Raw genomic sequence first — 17,354 nt, forward strand, 5'->3', positions numbered from 1 at the left:
GCCGTTATCGCCGCTTGTGCACTCACTGCAACCAACGTCGCTGCCGCTGGAGAAGAAGGAGCCGCGTGGGGATACAAGGCCAACGACACCAGTATGGCATCACCTAACCAGTGGGCCGAGAACTACCCCACTTGCGGTGGCCAGCGCCAGTCACCCATCGATATTGATACCAACGTCGGCTGCAGCTCCGAGAAGCGCTCGCTCACCTTCAGCGGCTCGTGTGCCGACTTCAACGTTTCGCAGTCGGAAGCTAGCGTGAACGGTGGTTCGTGCGCTGTGACGGCCAACGGCGCAGCATACAACATGCTGCAGTTCCACATGCATGTGCCATCGGAGCACACTTTGAACGGCCAGTACCTGGGCGGTGAAGTACACTTCGTGCACAGCAACGCGGACAGCTCTGCTCTGCTAGTGACGGGCGTGTTCTTCAAGGCTGTAGAGGGCGCGAGTGACCCGTGGGTGGTGTCCGTGCTGGACGCGCTGGACCATGTGAGCGCGAACGCGACGGTGGCGGCGACGCTGGCGCCGTACGCCGATATGGTGAACAAGGCGGCGGACGCGCAGGGTGTGTTCAACTACCCCGGTAGCCTGACGACGCCCGGTTGCAGCGAGATCGTGGACTGGTGGGTGGTGAAGAAGCCCGTGGACGTGTCGACGGCCGACCTGGAGCGCCTGCAGTCTCAGCTGCGCAAGATTCAGATCACGGACGACGGCAAGAACGCGCGTCCGGTTCAACCTCTGAACGGCCGTGTCGTGGCGGCTCTGCTCTAGTTGTCGTACTTTGTTCTTTATCCTTTAGAAACGTAAATATGAAAACGAGAACACTAGGTTTTGATTTCTGTTAGTTTGTCGGTGGTAAATGTCCGTCTGCATGATATGCTGTGGTGAGTTTGAAAAGCATCAAACCGACATGGTGATCAACAGTGTAGGTACCAGTGTCACTGGCTGCCAAAGTTTTACAACTTATATAAACGCAGCGTTGTTCTTTGCTTTTAAGCTTTTAGGCAGTAGTAGCCACCAATTTACAGACCGTTATGGTCTCGATTTTCAGACTTGATGTACCTTGTCCAACAATTGCTGGAGCAGGCGAAGGACGCGTAGTCTGGTCAACGTTGTGGAGCTTACGTACAGTATTATGAGGAGTCGGATTGATCTAGCCTATCGAAAGTCAACAGTGCGGCATCGATATCTACACCCGAATTCAGCCGTGTTCTCTCCCAAGTGGATGAGAAATGAGGAGCTTACCAAGACGAGCGCTTGAAGCATTACATTCAGGTGGTGACCAACTGTTTGCGCTCCGATCTTGCTTTACCTTTCTTTTCAAAAAAAGAAGGGGGTGATTAATCTAGGAGTTCTCACTGTACTACTTCAACATACTCGAATAGAAGTGCTGTTGGAGGCGTTACACTTCCACTGAAGCTGGAGACGCTACTTTGAGGACTTCACAAAAGTCCTGTGAGTATTTTATCTGTGGGCGGGATCAGTAGCGACAGCTTTACAAATTTATCGTAGCAATCCGAACGTTTATCTACGATGAGTTGCCGTATCAACAAAGGTTTAAACGGCGCATAATTGATAGAAAGCCTATAAATGTAGTATATGGTGTGGCTGCGAAGGAGATACAAATGGGAGGCAAAACATTGGAGGTATAATAATCATTTTATTTTTACCAAAACCCCCCCCCCCTCCCCAAGCAAATGAAATGCCTGCAATTGCTATTCGGTGCGATACTCGTGTTTATTTTCTCACTGAGGTACATTGATATCGTTCATCTTCATTTTGGATGATGAACTTGAAACGAAGGAGCCATGACTCTCACAAGGAAAGCTTTGATGCACTTGCAATCGTTGATTGGCAGCAAACACGAATATCTTTTCTAGTGACTTGTACATGCATATAAAGTAGTATTTTTTTAAGTAGACTAATCTTTAGCTACTACGAGAAATGTTATGGCACTGTGCAAGTATACTTGCACTTGAAAACTCACTACGGCTTTAACGTTTTTTTGCAGCAACACCTAAGGATATTGGTGACGCAGCTTGATCTACCACAATGGCTGCTTTTCACGAAGAGCTCTAGAACGGTCTAGGTTTGTACTCTAATGTAAGGACAGTGTCACGCAAAAAAAAAAAAACGCGTGTAGAACGAGGTTTTCAGGAGAAATGGCCCGTTACAAGTGTAGTGTTACAGGTATCAGACAAAAGATAGATTACTCGATTCAGACTAATACTTATTACTTCGCGCGGCACTCTATTGTTAAAGTAATGGGGGCGCTGCATTCGCCAAAAAAAAAACACTAATCGCTTCAGACATACTATTCGGTATTATTTGTTACACTACTAAAAGTCTCCGCGTATTTCCTCTTTTTGTGTGTGTGTGTGTGTGGGGGGAGTTACCAGTATGAATGGAATGAGCGAGACGAGCTCTTCAACTGCTCTCCTCTCGTAGGCTTTTTACGTAGGATCATTTCGTTTCGTGTGGCCTCATATGTACAGCGGATGCAAAGGAGTCTGTGGTTGGAATGGAGTGACTTGCAAGTAGTCAAGTGATTCCACGAGAGCAGAACAGAAGGCTATACGGCTGCCGCGATGAGGTACGCGGCCCAAGAGGACATCTTGAAGTAATTCGGTAACTGCATGATAAGCGAGACGAAGGCTGTTCAGAGCACGCTTTAGGTCTAGACGCATTCCTGTCGTCAGCTCGATCAGTGACAGCAGCCAGCATGAGATCTTCATTCACCTCGCCCTGAAGCTTGCTAACCCGAGCAATCAGTGGAGCGTACTATGTTGACTCGAGTCTCAAGAGTAGCCGGGATCTATCAATCGGCAGCGTCTTCAGTAGATGCTCAAACTGTATTTGGAGTTTCAGGTGTTATATTAACCAGGTCAATCGCTCTTCTCTTCATTGTCCGTCGACGAGCTACCGTAAATGCGGGCGTAACGCTGACGTAATTCCTCCCGGCGGCGCTCCGCCTCAGTCTGTGGTGCCGGTGGAATCGTTGACTCGACAGGAAGGGAAGCCGCGGGCTCACTAGCAGTAGTCGACGGGATCGGACGTTTGTCTTCTAGGTCCTCCGATACTGCACTGGCATCTGCAGGTGCAGATGTCGTCGTAGCTGCGGCTGGAGCAGATAGAGGCGCAGCTGGCGCAGTTTGAGCTGCAACGTTAGTCTGTGTCTGTGCTGGCATTGAAGCAGGTGGCTGCGGTACAATATGAGCTTGCTGCAGGCCTCCAAACTGTGCCGCGGATGCCTGTAGTACCGCCAACTGAGCATGTAGGAGATCAATTTGGCGTTGAATACTCTCCGGGTCCATGGCTGGCTGCTGCATTCCTTGTTGCTGAGCCGGCATGTGGCCCATCGGCATGCCAAACGGAGGCATCATGCCGTACGCACCAGGCATCCCGAAGCCGAACGGAGCGCCCATTCCAGGAGCAAACATCATTGGCGACATGTACGGATTCGGATAACCCGGAGCATACGGGTGACCGGGCGCAGGAACTCCCCCAGTAGGAGGCGTTGCTTGTGCAGCAGAGGCAGCGGGTTGAGTAGCTGGAGGAGCCACTCGTCCCATGGCAACTCCGAAGCGGAAACGCGGAGCGGCCGGCGCCGGTCGTGGCTGAGCATCAGCCGGTGCTGGTGCTGGTGCCGGTGCTTGAGGTGCGTTGTTCTCAGGTCGTACGGCACGAGCTGCCGCGTTCTCGGGGACGGTAGGACGACGTGGTCCCGTTGGGATAGTAGAGCGACACGTAGGGCACGTCTGCTGGCGCTGAACCCACATTTTCAGGCAGTCGACGTGGAAGATGTGTGAACACGGCAGCTTCTTGCAGGCGTCGGGGGTCATTTCTTCACGACAGATAATACACGTCCTGTCCGTCTCCTGTAGTTCCTCCTCCGTTGGGTTCGGGAAGCGCTCGTTCAGATGAGCTGTGATTTTCCTATAGCGGAAGTACGAAGCAATCCGTCGCTGCAAGTTCTTGATGGAGATCCACAGGTCACGCACAATGTGCAGAGGCATGCCGTAGTACGTGAAGATCAGCATGAAGAAGACCTGGTAAGCATAATAAATATTTGTTAAATAACCAGGTTAAATCCAGCAAAATAGGAATATTCTAACCGTACCAAGTAGACGACGAGTTTGGTAACTTCAGACACAAGTTCCAGGTAGAATAAGTACGTGAACTTGTTGGTCCATGCGCCATCCATTCGAGAGTCCACCACGTATAGTACATAGCGGAGGAACGTGGCCACAATGGTCACTAGTAGGATCAAAAACTAAAAAAAATTAGAAATGTCAGCACTAGTTGTCTCGTTCTCAATTCCAGATATTCCCACCTCGAATCCAAAGAGGATAAAGACTGACGGGCCGATCTCCATGACCTTCAGTGAGCACCACACCACGAATCCAGTGTCCACAGCTGCGAGCATGGCCATGAGCCCCACGAGACGCACGTGGGTGAGTCTGGAGATCACGTCCGTTTGCTCGATCTGGCAGAAACATCCCGTTAGTAAAATTACTTTAAGAATAATAAAATATGAGAGTCTATAACGTACAAACTCGATTCTGGACTGCGACAGCCAGTGGAAGATCTTGAGGAACACAAGCGCCGTGAATAATACCATGACGTGGAATGAAATCTCATCGCGGAAGATCGTGAGCGCCAGACACGTCTCCGTCACTGCGTAGCGCACATTCTCGTGCAGCAACTAGAAGCAAGAAAAATATAACATTAGAGGATCTACAGACTGTCACATATAAAATCTAAAAGTCCATCACCTCAACTTCCGCATCACGAAGCGTTCCAAGGAAAAATGACTTGAGCAACCGCCCGAAGAGCGTCGTGAGCACGAGGCCGGCGTTGCCCAGCACCAATACGCTGACTTTGGAGGTCACGAGGTAGATTACCGACGGGTAGAACTGCTGCCGCGTCACGTACGTGTACCAGAGCAGCCCCACGCAGGCCGCTAGGCTGGCGCTCGAGTATAACCAGAACTTCATACCCGTTGCCTGAATGACGTCTACGTGGCAGAAAGGATAATAAAACACGGTATAAATAGCCAGCCAATCATATGTTTTTACAATATCATTAACGAATCAAAATCGAGGATTTTAAAAATTTTGATATCGTAATCGGTATACCGGTTGGCAGCACCACTTCAACTTCATGTTCCTTTTACGTTTTTGTTTTTCCGGAAATAAATTACTTGCTCTTTAGTTTAACCCGCTAGAAGTGGAAGTCCCCAACAACTGGGTAGTGGTCGGATAGATCTACTAGGACTTCGTCGCTGGCACCTCGAGATGGAGCCCAATTCCTCGTAGCCTTAAGTTGCACGATTTCAGTTGAAGCAGCTACAGGTCGGCGATGGCTGCGGTCTACCATAACGTAGTCCAGACGTTCTGCAATACCTCCAGAGCTTGGGCCATCCACAGCGAGACTGTTTGTGTGGGGATCGAAGCTGTAAATCGGAGACTTTTCACGAAGCTGGGGGTCATCCACTCCCAGTAGACCCAGCATACCTGTGTACTCTCCGTCGGATGTCTGTGCACCGTCGGCGTGCTTGTTGACATTCATATCTCCCGCATAAATTACCGGTTCGTGCTTTGGAAGACGTAAAGAGTTCACAAAGTCGCGCATCAGAGTCAATTGGCAGTTCCTTGTGGCAACAGCAAGCGGAGTTTCCCAGGCCTGCAAATGTGTCCCCACGATATGCACTGTTTGGGTGGCATCAGAGCCTGAGAAGCTTTTAACCGGCATGCGTACTTGGAAGTAAATAACTCCTTTGTCCGCGTATCGATCTTCACCGGATGCAACGTTACCGAACGTCACTTCTTCGCAGTTGGTGAGAGGGTATTTGCTCATAGCGAAGCACCCACCGTCGATCGCCTTCTTGGAGCCTAGAAGTGATACATCTCCCACGATCTTGGTCTCGTAGATAAAGCCTTGTGACTTCATTCCAGACACCAGTTTCTCACGAGCAGAACTGCAAAAGGCTTCACAGAATATCACCACGTCCACATCCAGCGACGCGAGACAACGCGGGATGGCGGAAGCACGCTGAGAAGCCCATGGAGACACTTTCTCGTTGAAAGACGACACGAAACTAGGCAGCAGCCAGACGTTGTACACCATGACACGCAACTTGAATGGAATCGCGCTCTTTGGCATCAAAGGGACAGATAACCGCTCTTCCAGCTCCGCAGGCTGTTCACGCATTGTCGTTGTCTCAGGACAGTCCGCAGCTTCGTGTTCGTTGCTTACTGCCCCCACTCGGAACACTGCTGGTGAGTATTTTGTAGCGGTAATAAACTCGCCGTGCATACCAAGCAATTGACCGGCCCACTCGCCATCCACGAGCTGCATGTACACCTGGCTGCCGCACCGCAGTGGTCCACTGTGTCCGTATGGTGACACTAGCCTCAACGTCGTCTTATGAGCGTCACCCCCACTTACCATAGCATGACCTCTTTTTGAGTCAGGAGCCGCAACAATTCGCACCGATTTACGCACTTTATGGCAGAACAAGTGGATGGCATCTCCAAATCTGGCCGCACGTCGTGGGCCGGAGAACTGCTCTGCGTTTTCAACCACAAACTCGATCCCTGTGTCTTCGTCGCCATGCAACGGCTTACAGACACTGAGATACGACGCCTTGTTAAGCTGGTACTTGCCCACGCCTCCACCAAGAGCGCTCAACGCGAACACCGCCGACAACGGGCCGGTCAGGGCCACGCCGGCCACTCCCGCAGCCACCGCTGCCGCTTTCTGCGATCCAGAGAGGGCACTGCGCTTTGTCAAGCCGACAGACAGTCCACCCAGAGCTGTCAACGCGATGGTGCCACCGAAATGCACCAGTTCGTCACATGTTGAAGGTGCAACAACCGGCGGCGGCACCCGCCACGGGAAGGGCGCCGGCAGGTCGAGCAGAAGACCGTCCACGCTGTCCCGCGAGCTGATGGTCGTGTTGCTGCTCGTCGAGCTACTCGAGCGTCCGAGACGCCGGAAACTTGAGCTTCCTTCTAATTTATCGACACAGTCTCCCTGTACTACTTCACTGTCGTCCGATTCCGGTCGAGGCGTCACGAAGTCCCGGAACGTATCGGAAGCGTGGACGCTCTCGATCTCCAGTAATTTATGCAGGTAACTATTTAACTGCTTGCGCAGCTTATCCGCTGCTGCCGTTCGAGTGGATTGCGCTCGGAACGTGTCCCATCCGAGCCGCGAGGGCTTCGGCAGTTGAATGCGACGAGCGTGTAGCACCTGGTGGAAGAAACTCTCGATGGACGCGTGGAAGCGCTGGAAGTCGGCGTACGAACGCTGTACGAGCCACAGAGTGCGTGTTTGAGGGAACCGCAGCGAGATCTCGTAGCTCCAGTGCTCGCTCTTGGCTGCAGACGCCGAGACGCGCGTGATACCTATGTCCGCATCCGTCGCGAGCCACGGAGCCGGTAGTGACGAAGACTCGGTTGGTGATTGGTGCGGGAGCGCCATTTGCTTCCTCCTCCAAGCCAACATGTCGAATTGAGACGCAGGGGCGAGAAGACGGCGCGTCCGAAGCAACAATGAGCTTGTCCCCGCCAGCATCGTGACGCACAGAGAGTCGGATTGGGTCGGAACAGCCGCTCGATGCAAATCGCGAAAAGAATTTGTAACACCATGTTATTAAAAGTGGCAAGCTATTGTATTATCCCTGCTTTACTTTGTTTAAGTGAATTCTCATTTACCTGTTATATATACGATTACGAACTCAATGATTATATCGGGTAATGTGATAATGGAGTGTATTTTGTGGATCGCCTCAAGCGGCGCTACGCCAAGGTGGACGAACGTGACGGGTGGCGAGCGCATTCAGCTTCGAGCTGCCAAGGTGCCGAAGCTGACAGCCATACAACAGAGCGCGTCGTAAAGGCTAGAGCACGAATGAATGGGTGATGTTCATCACTGGACGGTGGACGAAGCGTCAAATGGAGCTCATATACAAGAACGGAATTTCATGCTGTCTCTCTCCAGCCGTGCAAGCGAACGAAATGACGGACAATGCGTTCGAGCAATGCGTGGAGTTTCTGCACTGGAGTCACATGACGGTCAACGTGGCGATGACTTCGCTCGAAAGACTTGAATCCAAACTCGTCTCACGTTACCAAATCGACTTACGCTACGTTCTACATGCATTTGCTCCACCGCTCCACCTACACCAACAAACTACCCAGTCGATAGACGTACGAATACTCCGTCAGCAGCTCATGTTGCTTCGGAGTGAGTCCGTGTTTGTTGAGACGCCCTTGCTTCTCCGTCGCGAGGACGGCTCCCTGGAGCACACGCCACTCCTCCAATAAGTGAACATGAGCGCACGCGTCCTTAACCTTCACCAGTGCCAAGATCAAGTGACCTCCAAGCACGAGAGTGAACTCGATCGTGTAGTGCTGACCCAGTAGAACCAACGCCAATAACGCACTAACAACCAACACAGTCCAAAGGACAGTCATGCGGTCCAGCACAGCTACAGCGACAGCAACCACCTTCCACAACACTATCTCTAGTCGGACGAAGTTACAGGTGATAGAGTCCTCGGACAGCAGCAACAGCTCCGCAGCAGCCAGTACCAAGTCTTCAATCGACCTGTAGCCCGCCACCTGTCCGATGACCGTCTTCCACTCCCCGTCGTACTCTGCAGCTTTTGTAGGGATCACAATGCTCTCCGATCCGGGCAAACCTTCACGTTTACACCAAGACAATCCGTCCTCATAGCCGAGATCGTACAGCCACTGCATATCACGCTGCGACGGCGGGTACATGGACCACCACGGAGGCACGTAGCGCGACGGACGGATGTCTGCTTTCGCGAAGACATTTGGGGTCACGGTGATCGTGCGAACATCGTCGTCAAACAGAGGCTGGTTGTCCAGCAAGCCTCCGTCGATGACATACTCTCCTTCATGCACGAATGGGAACCCCACTAGAGGGGTAGCACAACACGAGGCCACCATCGTCTGCAGCAGGTGCAACGGGTTCTTAAAGTGCGACACACGACGTGTAACCCAAGCTGACAACGATGTGTACACTACCGTGACTTTACCATGAAGTTTGTCCATGTTGTTGACGTTCCCGTGTCGTGTGATGGCGTCGATGAGGTAGTCGCGCATCTTGAACGGACCTTTCCAGCTCGCGTGCGCTGAAGGCACGTAGTCGTTGACCACGGAGTCACAGATCTTGTCAAAGTCCGAGTTCAAAACCAGTGATACGACGGAGAGACAGCCAGCTGAAGTCCCGATGAACTTGGCGTTCTCATCCACCTTCTGCTCACGCAGAGCCTTGCACACGCCGTACATGTAGACCATGAGCCAACCACCACCAGAGAAGGAGAAGTGTAGCGGTTCGTCGGTCGATTTCGATGGTGGTTGACGAGGTTGCATCTTGGAGATGGAGCGGCAACGACGAGACTCGACCAGTAGACTATGACGACCCCGTTGCGACAACTTGGGCAGTAGATCTCGTTCGGAGCGTCTCCATCTCAAGTTGGATCGACGTCTAGCTCTCCACGGGCGAAAGCGTCTTGACACCCCCTTGCGTTCCTGGCGGTGGGCCTTCAGTCTGTCGACGATATTACGTTTTTGAAGCTGCGGCATTGTACTCGAGTGCTCGCGACAGGGGAAATTGGCAAGTGATGCTTGTGATAGACTGAGCGGAGGTGAGCGTTAACCATCCAAGATCATTGGAGTTGAGTCTGTGTTTAGTGACAAGCTCCCACCGATAACGTTTCAAGGTGGCGATCGAGATGGATACGACGGAGTCGACCACGATCCACTCGAAGTAAACTACGCTTCGCTATACGTGGTTGACTCGGATCATCAAGAGTCAAAAGCCATAATACCTTTGGTGTCGCCCACCGTGTAATGTTTAACTGGCAACCCTTAATAAGACCCACAATTACGAGAATGCGATTAACTTTTCATCTTAAAACTTATGGTCTGTCCAAAGACAGTTGTAGTCGTCTGGGTGCCAGATCGAATGCAGTCGTGGGAAGTTGGTCGCGTCACGTAAGGGCTTGCACTCGACGGCTTCGGGGATCCAAATCGACTGGAGCTCAGGCAATCTGGGGATTCCTTCAACTGTCGTCAACGGTGTGAGTCCCAGCTCCAGCATTTCTAAACGCGTTAATGAGGCCAATGGAGAAGCGTCATCGATTTTGGTCGCATTGAGCCACAGCCGACGCATCTTCCGCATCCCTGATAGTAACGCAGCGTCTTTAAAGTCCACGCGACCGGCCAGTGACAATTCCTCCAACTTTGTTAGCTGCAAGAGGAACTCGAACGTAGTCTGGTGATCCTTGTGACGACGTGCTAGCTGTCGCTTGCCACGATCAAGTAGAGATAGCTCTAGTTTCTCTAGATTCACGAGCGCTCCAAGCGGAGATAGATCTTCAAACAGAACGTCTAGTAGCTCTAACTGAGTCAGCTGTACAAAACCTTCAAGAGGAAGAAGATCCATGACCTGAGCGGTGGGTGGTAGCGACATCGATAGTCTAGTAAGAGCCGGCATTTCTCCAAGTGCCGCGATCTGAGCCAAGTCGTCTGCACACCACTGTTGCAGTCGCAAATGGTGTAGAGTGGACGACATTAAGGTCAGTGGCGAGTAGTCCGTTAGTGGCGGCAGTTCGAGCGATGTCAACGCTCCCTGTCTACTCACAAACCTGAGAAATGAACTGGGAACGCGATGCGTCATGGGGATCGTCAGTCCTCTAGTAGAAACAACCGTGGTTCCTCTCTCTTCGACCTCTTCCTGCAGTACATCGGCGATATCGTCCGGGTAGTTGTGTTTGTACATTCTCAACTTCTTCAGTTTGTGTAGACTGCCCAACCACTCGTAGTTTACAGGTAGTACAGGTAGTTCCGCCATCTCGGTAGCTGTTTCTCCTCTTTCTCGTGTATCTAGCAGCAAGTGCTCCAGCGATTCCAGCGCAGCCAACGGACGTCGATCCCCCACGTGCGTCCAGCGAATATCCAGATATGTCAGATTAGACAAGCCTCTCACAAACTCCAGATCCGTTAGCCTTGTGTTTTGCAAGTGTAAAATCTCGAGGTCGGGGCAATTCAACGTCAACTCCGACGCATCGGACGCACCGATATTCGTGACTTTCAATGATCTCAACGCCGTCAAATGCTGCAGCACACTCAGATCTGTCGTGACCCAATTCTTGCTTATATCTAGCGTCTCCAAGTGTGGCAGAGTCTTCAAGGCGCTAAATTCGACGACCCTAGTTTCGGACACGTCCAACGCATGGAGCTCTGGTAGCGCCTCCAACACAGCCAAGCTGGCCACGTTGGTGCGTCTGACACTCAGCGACTGTAAATGTGGCAGTACTACCAGTGGCGCCAGATCTACTACATCAGTTTCTGCCAAATCTAAAGCTCTTAAGTTCCATCCAGTCGGTTGAATATCCTTATTTTCGGGTCCTTGCCCTACCACCTCCAGCAGCTCTGATAGTGTAATATCGGCGTCTGCGACGTTTAATTCCTGCAGTGTTGGTAGTAGTTGCAGCACTGCCGCCACGTTAATTGCTGGCTCCTCTTCCTCAGGCTTGTCGTCCTCTGGGGTCCAGTATGGGTAGTCCCAGAACCGCAGCGAGCGTAAAGCGGGTAAAACGCGCAGTAAATTCAACAAATGCATGCCTGTACGTGGCACCTTGATGGTTGTAACACAACGCAGCATTTCCGGCTTCATATGGCGCAGGAAACTGTCGGCATAGTAGTCGGCGGTTGGCAGCTCGTCCATCTTGTTCGTCAGAGGAGGTGGGGGCACGCGCAGCACGCCCTGGGACAGCACGAAGCGGCGCAAATCCGAGCTGGCAAGAGAGCGGCTGCAGGACGATAAGCAGAGCCAGTCGCGGAACGAAAGGAAGCCCACGATGAAGCGCAGCACGTCCGTCTTGCCGTCGAGATCACCCAACACATGCTCCATTTTCAGGCTTTCTATGTTATCTTGCAAATTATTTATATAGGTCAATTGTGAATAATTATTTTAATGAGCAATAATTGCAATTTTGTACTTTCAATAATTTTAAAGGGGATGATAAACGTTTTATGTTTCTGGTAATGCATTTTCTTTTAATAGTTGTGCATTTCCTTGGTGCATGAACTTTAAAATGAGACGGCGTCAAACGAACTGATCCTTACGAACCATTTGGAGTTATCGAGAAAAACGGCTTTAAAGATTGGCGAGTGAAATTCGGACTTAAATGAAGTTTTGCAAAAAGAGGCTTTTCCCACACATACCCATTTTTTCTCGAGGTGTATCGAAAGCGATCTTGTACTCAACCGAACAATGGACATGAGTCCGGCCACCTCCTCCACTCCGGCACCACCCACCAGCAGTCATACAAGCCCTAGTGTGTCGTCCGAGCAGGGCGTTGCCCTTTCTGGTGAAAGAAGGCTGCTTGGGTTGCTGAGACCGGATCCGGAAGGCCACAGTGACATAGAATTTCCTGCGCTCGACATCAAACATGACCGCCCAGGAGAAGAAGCAGAGAGTTCTGACTTCGTTGGCGATGCTAATGAAGCAGTTCGGGGAATGGGGGAAAGACACGTTCTCGAGAACGACCTGGATGTACGTGAACCCCGCCCTTCGACGTTTCGAAAGCTCCTGCAGCAGTATTGTCCGACTATTCGGATCAGGTCTCCTCGTAGCAACGTTTGTGACTTGTGTGCTATCCTGCACACACGCATGCGGTCGTGTATCACAGCAGAGCTTACTGAGGAGCTAGACGTCCACACTGAAGCCGCGAAGAAGATGAGGTAGGGATGCAAGAATCATTTTGTTTGAGATGGGATGCAAAGATCATTTTGTTTAACTGTGAACTTTTTTTTAGGCTGGAGTACAAGAAGGACCTGGCATCCGTGTCGGAGGATCACGCAGTGATCGTCATGGATTTCAGTCAAAACCTGACCCTTCCCAGCGTCGCCAGTACGCCGTCTCAGTGGTACTTCTTGTCTCTTGTGAACGTTCACGTCTTTGGAATCTACTACGCTAACAAGGGAATACAGTACAACTACGTCTACGAAGAATCGGTTGCTGGGAACGGACGAGGTCAACAGCATGCTGTATCACGTCATCCAGCGGATCGTGCTGACGAACGGCCATCGAAAACTCGCTATCTACGCTGACAATTGCGGTGGCCAAAACAAGAATAACTTCGTTGTTAAGATGCTGCTGGCTTTAGCTCAAACTGGAGAACTTGATGTCGTTGAGCTCAGGTTTTTCGTGACGGACCACACCAAGAACGCTGTTGACCGTGGCTTCGGCCTTATGAGGAAGAAGATTGCTAAGGAGGACGTGTGGACGGCTGATTAGCTGCTCGAGGTTATCAACGACTCCTCGTCTAGCTCGGCCCTTGTCCATATTCCCAAAGAGAACACGATGATGAAGTTGTTCCGAACGCCCGTCAAAGAGGCTTACAAGGATCTGGGGGTGCAGCGCTACCAGATCTTCACAATGAGCGAGAAGAAACCAGGGGTTGTCAGCTGCCGTGTTGGTTCTGCAAACCAGCCCGTGGGCTAAGACCTTCGACGGTCTTTTGACGGCATACAGACGAACGCTGCAAAAGTGCGGAGTCTACTAGCTGCGTACTTAGAGCCTCTACAACCACCGCCTCCAAATTTCGAGAAAAAGCAGCAAATGTACAACAAGGGAAGACCGTACGCTTCTTCCGAGATTGCGTCGGACCCCCTGTATGCAGCCCCTACGGATAAAGAAGAGCGCCACGCGAAGGAAGCTTAACAGGCACGTCACAGCGCAAGTGCCAAGAAGAAAAAACAGACGCTGCAATTTGTGATGAAGCGAAGGTCGCACCTGTCGATTGTAAAGAAGAGAATGAAGACCATGCAAACGTATCAAAAGCTACATCAGCGCAGCCCAAGACTGGGACCCGAAGCCGCAAGCGAGCGAAGAAGGACAATTAGGTCAATCCGTGAGCGGAATGTTAGCAGTACATCAGAATGATCCTTCCATCCTATACCCAAAAACCCAAAAAATAAAAATTTAGTATCCAAAAGTTCAAAATATACCCCACGAAATTGAGATCTCCGAAATTCAAACACATTTTTAGAAAGGAAGTAAAGCAAACTAGATACTGGGAGCAGGTGCAATCGATTCAGTAAGAAATATGGTTTCCAGTGGTCTAAAAACATTTTCTTCCAAAAAATGTTTTTTCAAGGAGGCATGTTTTTCTGAGACTCGTCGCTCAGTGAGTTTTTCACTTTTTGTAGATCTGAATGCATCAATCGAAAGAGGAGATCATCCTCTTTACAATGGTGTGCCCAAATCGTGATTCGTACTTAGGTTTGTAAGCATCTTTTCGTTTGACGCCGTCTCAAATATATTGCTTTTTTCCGGATCTTTAAGTGTCTAAAATTGAAATTAAGCAAACAAACACCTAGTTTCAAAATTAGAGAAATATTTCCCGATCTAAAAAATCATTTGCTGTGAAACTTTTTTCGTTACTAAGTAAAAAAAAAATGCTAAGAAAATTCACCACGGTCCATTTATCTGCAATATATTCTAAATTTGTTTCAGACACGCAGCACAACCCAGTGCAAGACCCCAGCGAGCAAAGTGATGGACTGTATTCGAGGTAGTTCGACGTCCGCTCGCGGTAGAACACCCGCGTTTGGCACACGTCACTTCCAGTACCGGTTGATAATGCCGATGAAATCCATAATGTTTTAGACAAAACCGACGTGGGGGTAACCTTCTTCACGCAGCCCATCAACAACTGGTACAACGTCGTGCCGTCACGGCCAATACCGGCGCCCATAATCTCCAGCATGTACGTTGCAGGGTTATATTGCGGTCGGATCTCCTCAGTTTGAGGGATGGAAGCGGAATACTCGAGCATCTTGACGGAATCCACGCCAAGATTGCCGAAGCACGCCATGTAGCCGCCCTACTGGAGCAATAGCAACCCCCCGAACAACTCGAAGATTGAGCTGGTGGATCATTATTCGACCCGTACGAGCGATCAGAGCCAAACGCGCGTCCAGACGACTCGTGGGTTCGTCCAGGAAACAGAACACTAGGGTTTATCATCGTGAAGTTTGGGGTCAGACGCAAATTCACCAGAACGAGCGACCGCACAAGTTCACCTGGATCTGTACGACCGTCTCGGCAATAGCATACGCCGCCGCATGGAACAACATGGCCGCTGCTTGAAAAACCATATCGCGCAGCTGGAACGAGATGGTGCTCTCCTACCACACCTGGTGCTGGAACTGCGCGATACTCAAGAAGGTAATGCATACGTAGTGCGTCGAGCTCAGCGAGAACGAGACCTACGACCAGTGCTTCGAACAGCAGCGGCGGGACTTGCTGAGAAAATGATCTTCTGGTGGTTCTGCAGCAACATCGTACTTGGGACGAACATAAGGGATCTCCGAATTTGGTACTCCACTACTCCACGCATTGGCTACAGTAGCGCCACAATGATCGATCCGTCCAGTCGTTTTGCACCGTGTCCGAAGTGGCTGGATGATATTATCAATTTATATAGGTCAAATCTGCGATCCATCGCTGCGGCAGTGTCAACGTGGCACAGGTGTCCTTGGCTACAGTATCGTCTTGGGAAGTATGCTAGTGCAGGTATGGTGGCCCAGGTTTTGGCACGCGAATTTTTAATATGTGTTTGGATGCGCTCATGGGGTATCTTTCGCCTTCTGCTTGATCGCGTCAGTTTGATCAAACATGTAGCAAGAAATTGAAGCATAACGGATTCTGTTGTAAGGTTGAAGCTGATGGGTACTGGTTGGAGTTTCGTGCAGAGGAATGTCACCACCAAAGTTCGCCCGTTCTTATTAAAAACAAATTGTGAAAGGAGTACTTTTGCTATTTCAGAGATCCTCACTACGATACTCAAATCATATTTGAGAAATCTTCACTAAGGGCGAAGGCTCGTCTATTTGACAGCGCTGAACAAGATTGATCGCTGCATTTTCGAGACGAAGAATCCCTGGAAAGTGGTTAACCGTCCAGCAAATAGTAACGCATTGGTCATGATGGCTGGATCCTAGTACACGATCCCACCAGTGATGCCACCACGTGCACACTGCTGCAAAAAAGGTGAATGATTCTTATACCTGTAGAATCTCATTGGAGACTAGCACGAAAACCAAATTATTGAGATACGGGAAATTCATCTTCGGTGCATTTTTGCATCGAGCAGCATGTGACGGTGACGCACGAATCTGCGAACATGCTCGGACGTTTTGAGTCTGAAGTTGGGTAAGTTTTCCGATTCGCAACTGCGAGGAAAACCAGCGTGAGTATTTCAAACGATTAGTGGCAACTCTACCAGTCAGCAATGAAAACCAGCATTTCGGAGGGCCGTTGCACTGCAGTTTCGACAACTTGGGTGGAAGACTCTTCGGATCTCGTGAGGGTAAACATGACTATCCCAACAGCAAGAGCTTCAAAACGGATGCAACCGACGATGCCGCTCAATGCTCAAAAAGCTAGATTGGACGTTACCAACCACACTAACACACAAGATCATGGCAGCATAGCGGCCGACCTTTGAGGTCTGTTGTCATCCTGTCAGGCCCGTTCTCATTCTCCAATTCGCCTGCATCTGCAAAGAGCGACTTACTCAGCTTTCTAGCTACCTGTTCTCACTCAGCCTTCAAGCTACGTATTTTTGAGCATCTATGGTCAAGTTTAACGTCTCCCTTCTCCTTGCCGCCATCATCGCGACACCCGCTCTCGCTGGTTACAGCCCAGAATCCGGCGTGTACACCACGACTGAAACCACCAGCGCGACCACCAGCGGAAGTGCCAGTGCTAGTACAGCCACAGAGCCGCCTTCGACTACTAATGTCGACGATGCAATCTGCGAGCAGGATGCCGAGATGCCAGACACGTGTGACGGAAGCGACGGCTGGTACCCGGTGTCGGTGGTCGGCAAGGAAGGATACTTCTGTGCCAAGGGACCGATCTGTGCCGGTGAAGTCGGAAACTGCCCGGGTGCCCACGACGATCTCGTGTACGGATCCAAATGCGTGAGCATTAGTGAAGGAACCTATGGTTGTATCCCCAACACCGAGTGCCCGCCTACGGAGTCCACGGTAGTTCACGACGATTGTGAAGTCGCCACTGACACTCCAGTCACCCCTGGTGTGTCAGAGGAAACACCGTACACGCCCCCCGAAACACCTGAGGCGACCACCGCTCCACCCGTCGTTGACACTCCAGAGACGAAAACTGCTCCGCCACCGGTTGACACTCCAGAGACAAAGACTGCCCCACCCGCGGTGACCGAGGAAACACCGTACGTTCCCCCTGAGACGCCCGAAACGACGGCTCCACCAGTGGTT

At 50.9% G+C, this 17,354-nt stretch overlaps 9 protein-coding genes across 9 annotated transcripts in view; 4 read left to right on the top strand and 5 right to left on the bottom strand.

Annotated features, from left to right (window-relative positions):
• Positions 1-55: 55 nt before the first annotated feature.
• Positions 56-771, top strand: PPTG_00055 (hypothetical protein; the record flags this gene model as incomplete). The annotated part of the gene is made up of 1 exon (XM_008891423.1): positions 56-771. Exon 1 carries the CDS (start codon positions 94-96, stop codon positions 769-771), a length of 678 nt encoding a protein of 225 aa, XP_008889671.1. The 5' UTR covers positions 56-93.
• A 1,721-nt stretch (positions 772-2,492) lies between these two features.
• On the bottom strand, positions 2,493-5,037 carry PPTG_00056 (hypothetical protein). Its single transcript, XM_008891424.1, has 5 exons — positions 4,776-5,037; positions 4,553-4,705; positions 4,334-4,486; positions 4,121-4,273; positions 2,493-4,049 (listed from the first exon to the last, which is right to left on the bottom strand). Exons 1-5 carry the CDS (start codon positions 4,995-4,997, stop codon positions 2,886-2,888), a joined length of 1,845 nt encoding a protein of 614 aa, XP_008889672.1. The 5' UTR covers positions 4,998-5,037; the 3' UTR covers positions 2,493-2,885.
• Positions 5,038-5,124: 87 nt separating this feature from the next.
• On the bottom strand, positions 5,125-7,633 carry PPTG_00057 (hypothetical protein). The gene has a single exon (XM_008891425.1). It carries the CDS (start codon positions 7,579-7,581, stop codon positions 5,224-5,226), a length of 2,358 nt encoding a protein of 785 aa, XP_008889673.1. The 5' UTR covers positions 7,582-7,633; the 3' UTR covers positions 5,125-5,223.
• A 553-nt stretch (positions 7,634-8,186) lies between these two features.
• PPTG_00058 (hypothetical protein) lies at positions 8,187-9,623 on the bottom strand (the record flags this gene model as incomplete). The annotated part of the gene is made up of 1 exon (XM_008891426.1): positions 8,187-9,623. The coding sequence occupies one exon, from the start codon at positions 9,621-9,623 to the stop codon at positions 8,187-8,189; it is 1,437 nt and encodes a 478-aa protein (XP_008889674.1).
• Positions 9,624-9,868: 245 nt separating this feature from the next.
• On the bottom strand, positions 9,869-11,977 carry PPTG_00059 (hypothetical protein). Its single transcript, XM_008891427.1, has one exon. The coding sequence runs from the start codon at positions 11,953-11,955 to the stop codon at positions 9,952-9,954; it is 2,004 nt and encodes a 667-aa protein (XP_008889675.1). The 5' UTR covers positions 11,956-11,977; the 3' UTR covers positions 9,869-9,951.
• A 341-nt stretch (positions 11,978-12,318) lies between these two features.
• Positions 12,319-13,344, top strand: PPTG_00060 (hypothetical protein; the record flags this gene model as incomplete). Its single annotated transcript, XM_008891428.1, has 3 exons — positions 12,319-12,788; positions 12,863-12,973; positions 13,029-13,344. The coding sequence occupies 3 exons, from the start codon at positions 12,319-12,321 to the stop codon at positions 13,342-13,344; spliced, it is 897 nt and encodes a 298-aa protein (XP_008889676.1).
• Positions 13,345-13,410: 66 nt separating this feature from the next.
• On the top strand, positions 13,411-13,770 carry PPTG_00061 (hypothetical protein; the record flags this gene model as incomplete). Its single annotated transcript, XM_008891429.1, has 2 exons — positions 13,411-13,509; positions 13,582-13,770. The coding sequence occupies 2 exons, from the start codon at positions 13,411-13,413 to the stop codon at positions 13,768-13,770; spliced, it is 288 nt and encodes a 95-aa protein (XP_008889677.1).
• A 345-nt stretch (positions 13,771-14,115) lies between these two features.
• Positions 14,116-14,926, bottom strand: PPTG_20644 (hypothetical protein; the record flags this gene model as incomplete). The annotated part of the gene is made up of 2 exons (XM_008892842.1): positions 14,116-14,170; positions 14,580-14,926. The coding sequence occupies 2 exons, from the start codon at positions 14,924-14,926 to the stop codon at positions 14,116-14,118; spliced, it is 402 nt and encodes a 133-aa protein (XP_008891090.1).
• Positions 14,927-16,688: 1,762 nt separating this feature from the next.
• The window catches only part of PPTG_20645 (hypothetical protein), a gene marked incomplete at its 5' end in the record, with an annotated part of 3,938 nt that continues 3,272 nt past the window's right edge, over positions 16,689-17,354 (top strand). The window contains one exon of the mRNA XM_008892843.1: positions 16,689-17,348. Within this exon, the coding sequence (XP_008891091.1) occupies positions 16,689-17,348 (660 nt within the window). The remainder of the gene's footprint in view (positions 17,349-17,354) is intronic.

The sequence above is a fragment of the Phytophthora parasitica genome (assembly GCF_000247585.1).
Source record: "Phytophthora parasitica INRA-310 unplaced genomic scaffold supercont2.1, whole genome shotgun sequence".
Taxonomy (NCBI): domain Eukaryota; phylum Oomycota; class Peronosporomycetes; order Peronosporales; family Peronosporaceae; genus Phytophthora; species Phytophthora nicotianae.

Coding starts and splice junctions, on each gene's coding strand:
- PPTG_00059 (XM_008891427.1), bottom strand. CDS start 11,955: ATGGAGCATGTGTTGGGTGATCTCGACGGCAAGACGGACGTGCTGCGC.
- PPTG_00056 (XM_008891424.1), bottom strand. CDS start 4,997: ATGAAGTTCTGGTTATACTCGAGCGCCAGCCTAGCGGCCTGCGTGGGG. Junction 4,706..4,775: donor TTCGTGATGCGGAAGTTGAG/GTGATGGACTTT, acceptor TCTTGCTTCTAG/TTGCTGCACGAGAATGTGCG. Junction 4,050..4,120: donor CCAAACTCGTCGTCTACTTG/GTACGGTTAGAA, acceptor TATGCTTACCAG/GTCTTCTTCATGCTGATCTT.
- PPTG_00057 (XM_008891425.1), bottom strand. CDS start 7,581: ATGCTGGCGGGGACAAGCTCATTGTTGCTTCGGACGCGCCGTCTTCTC.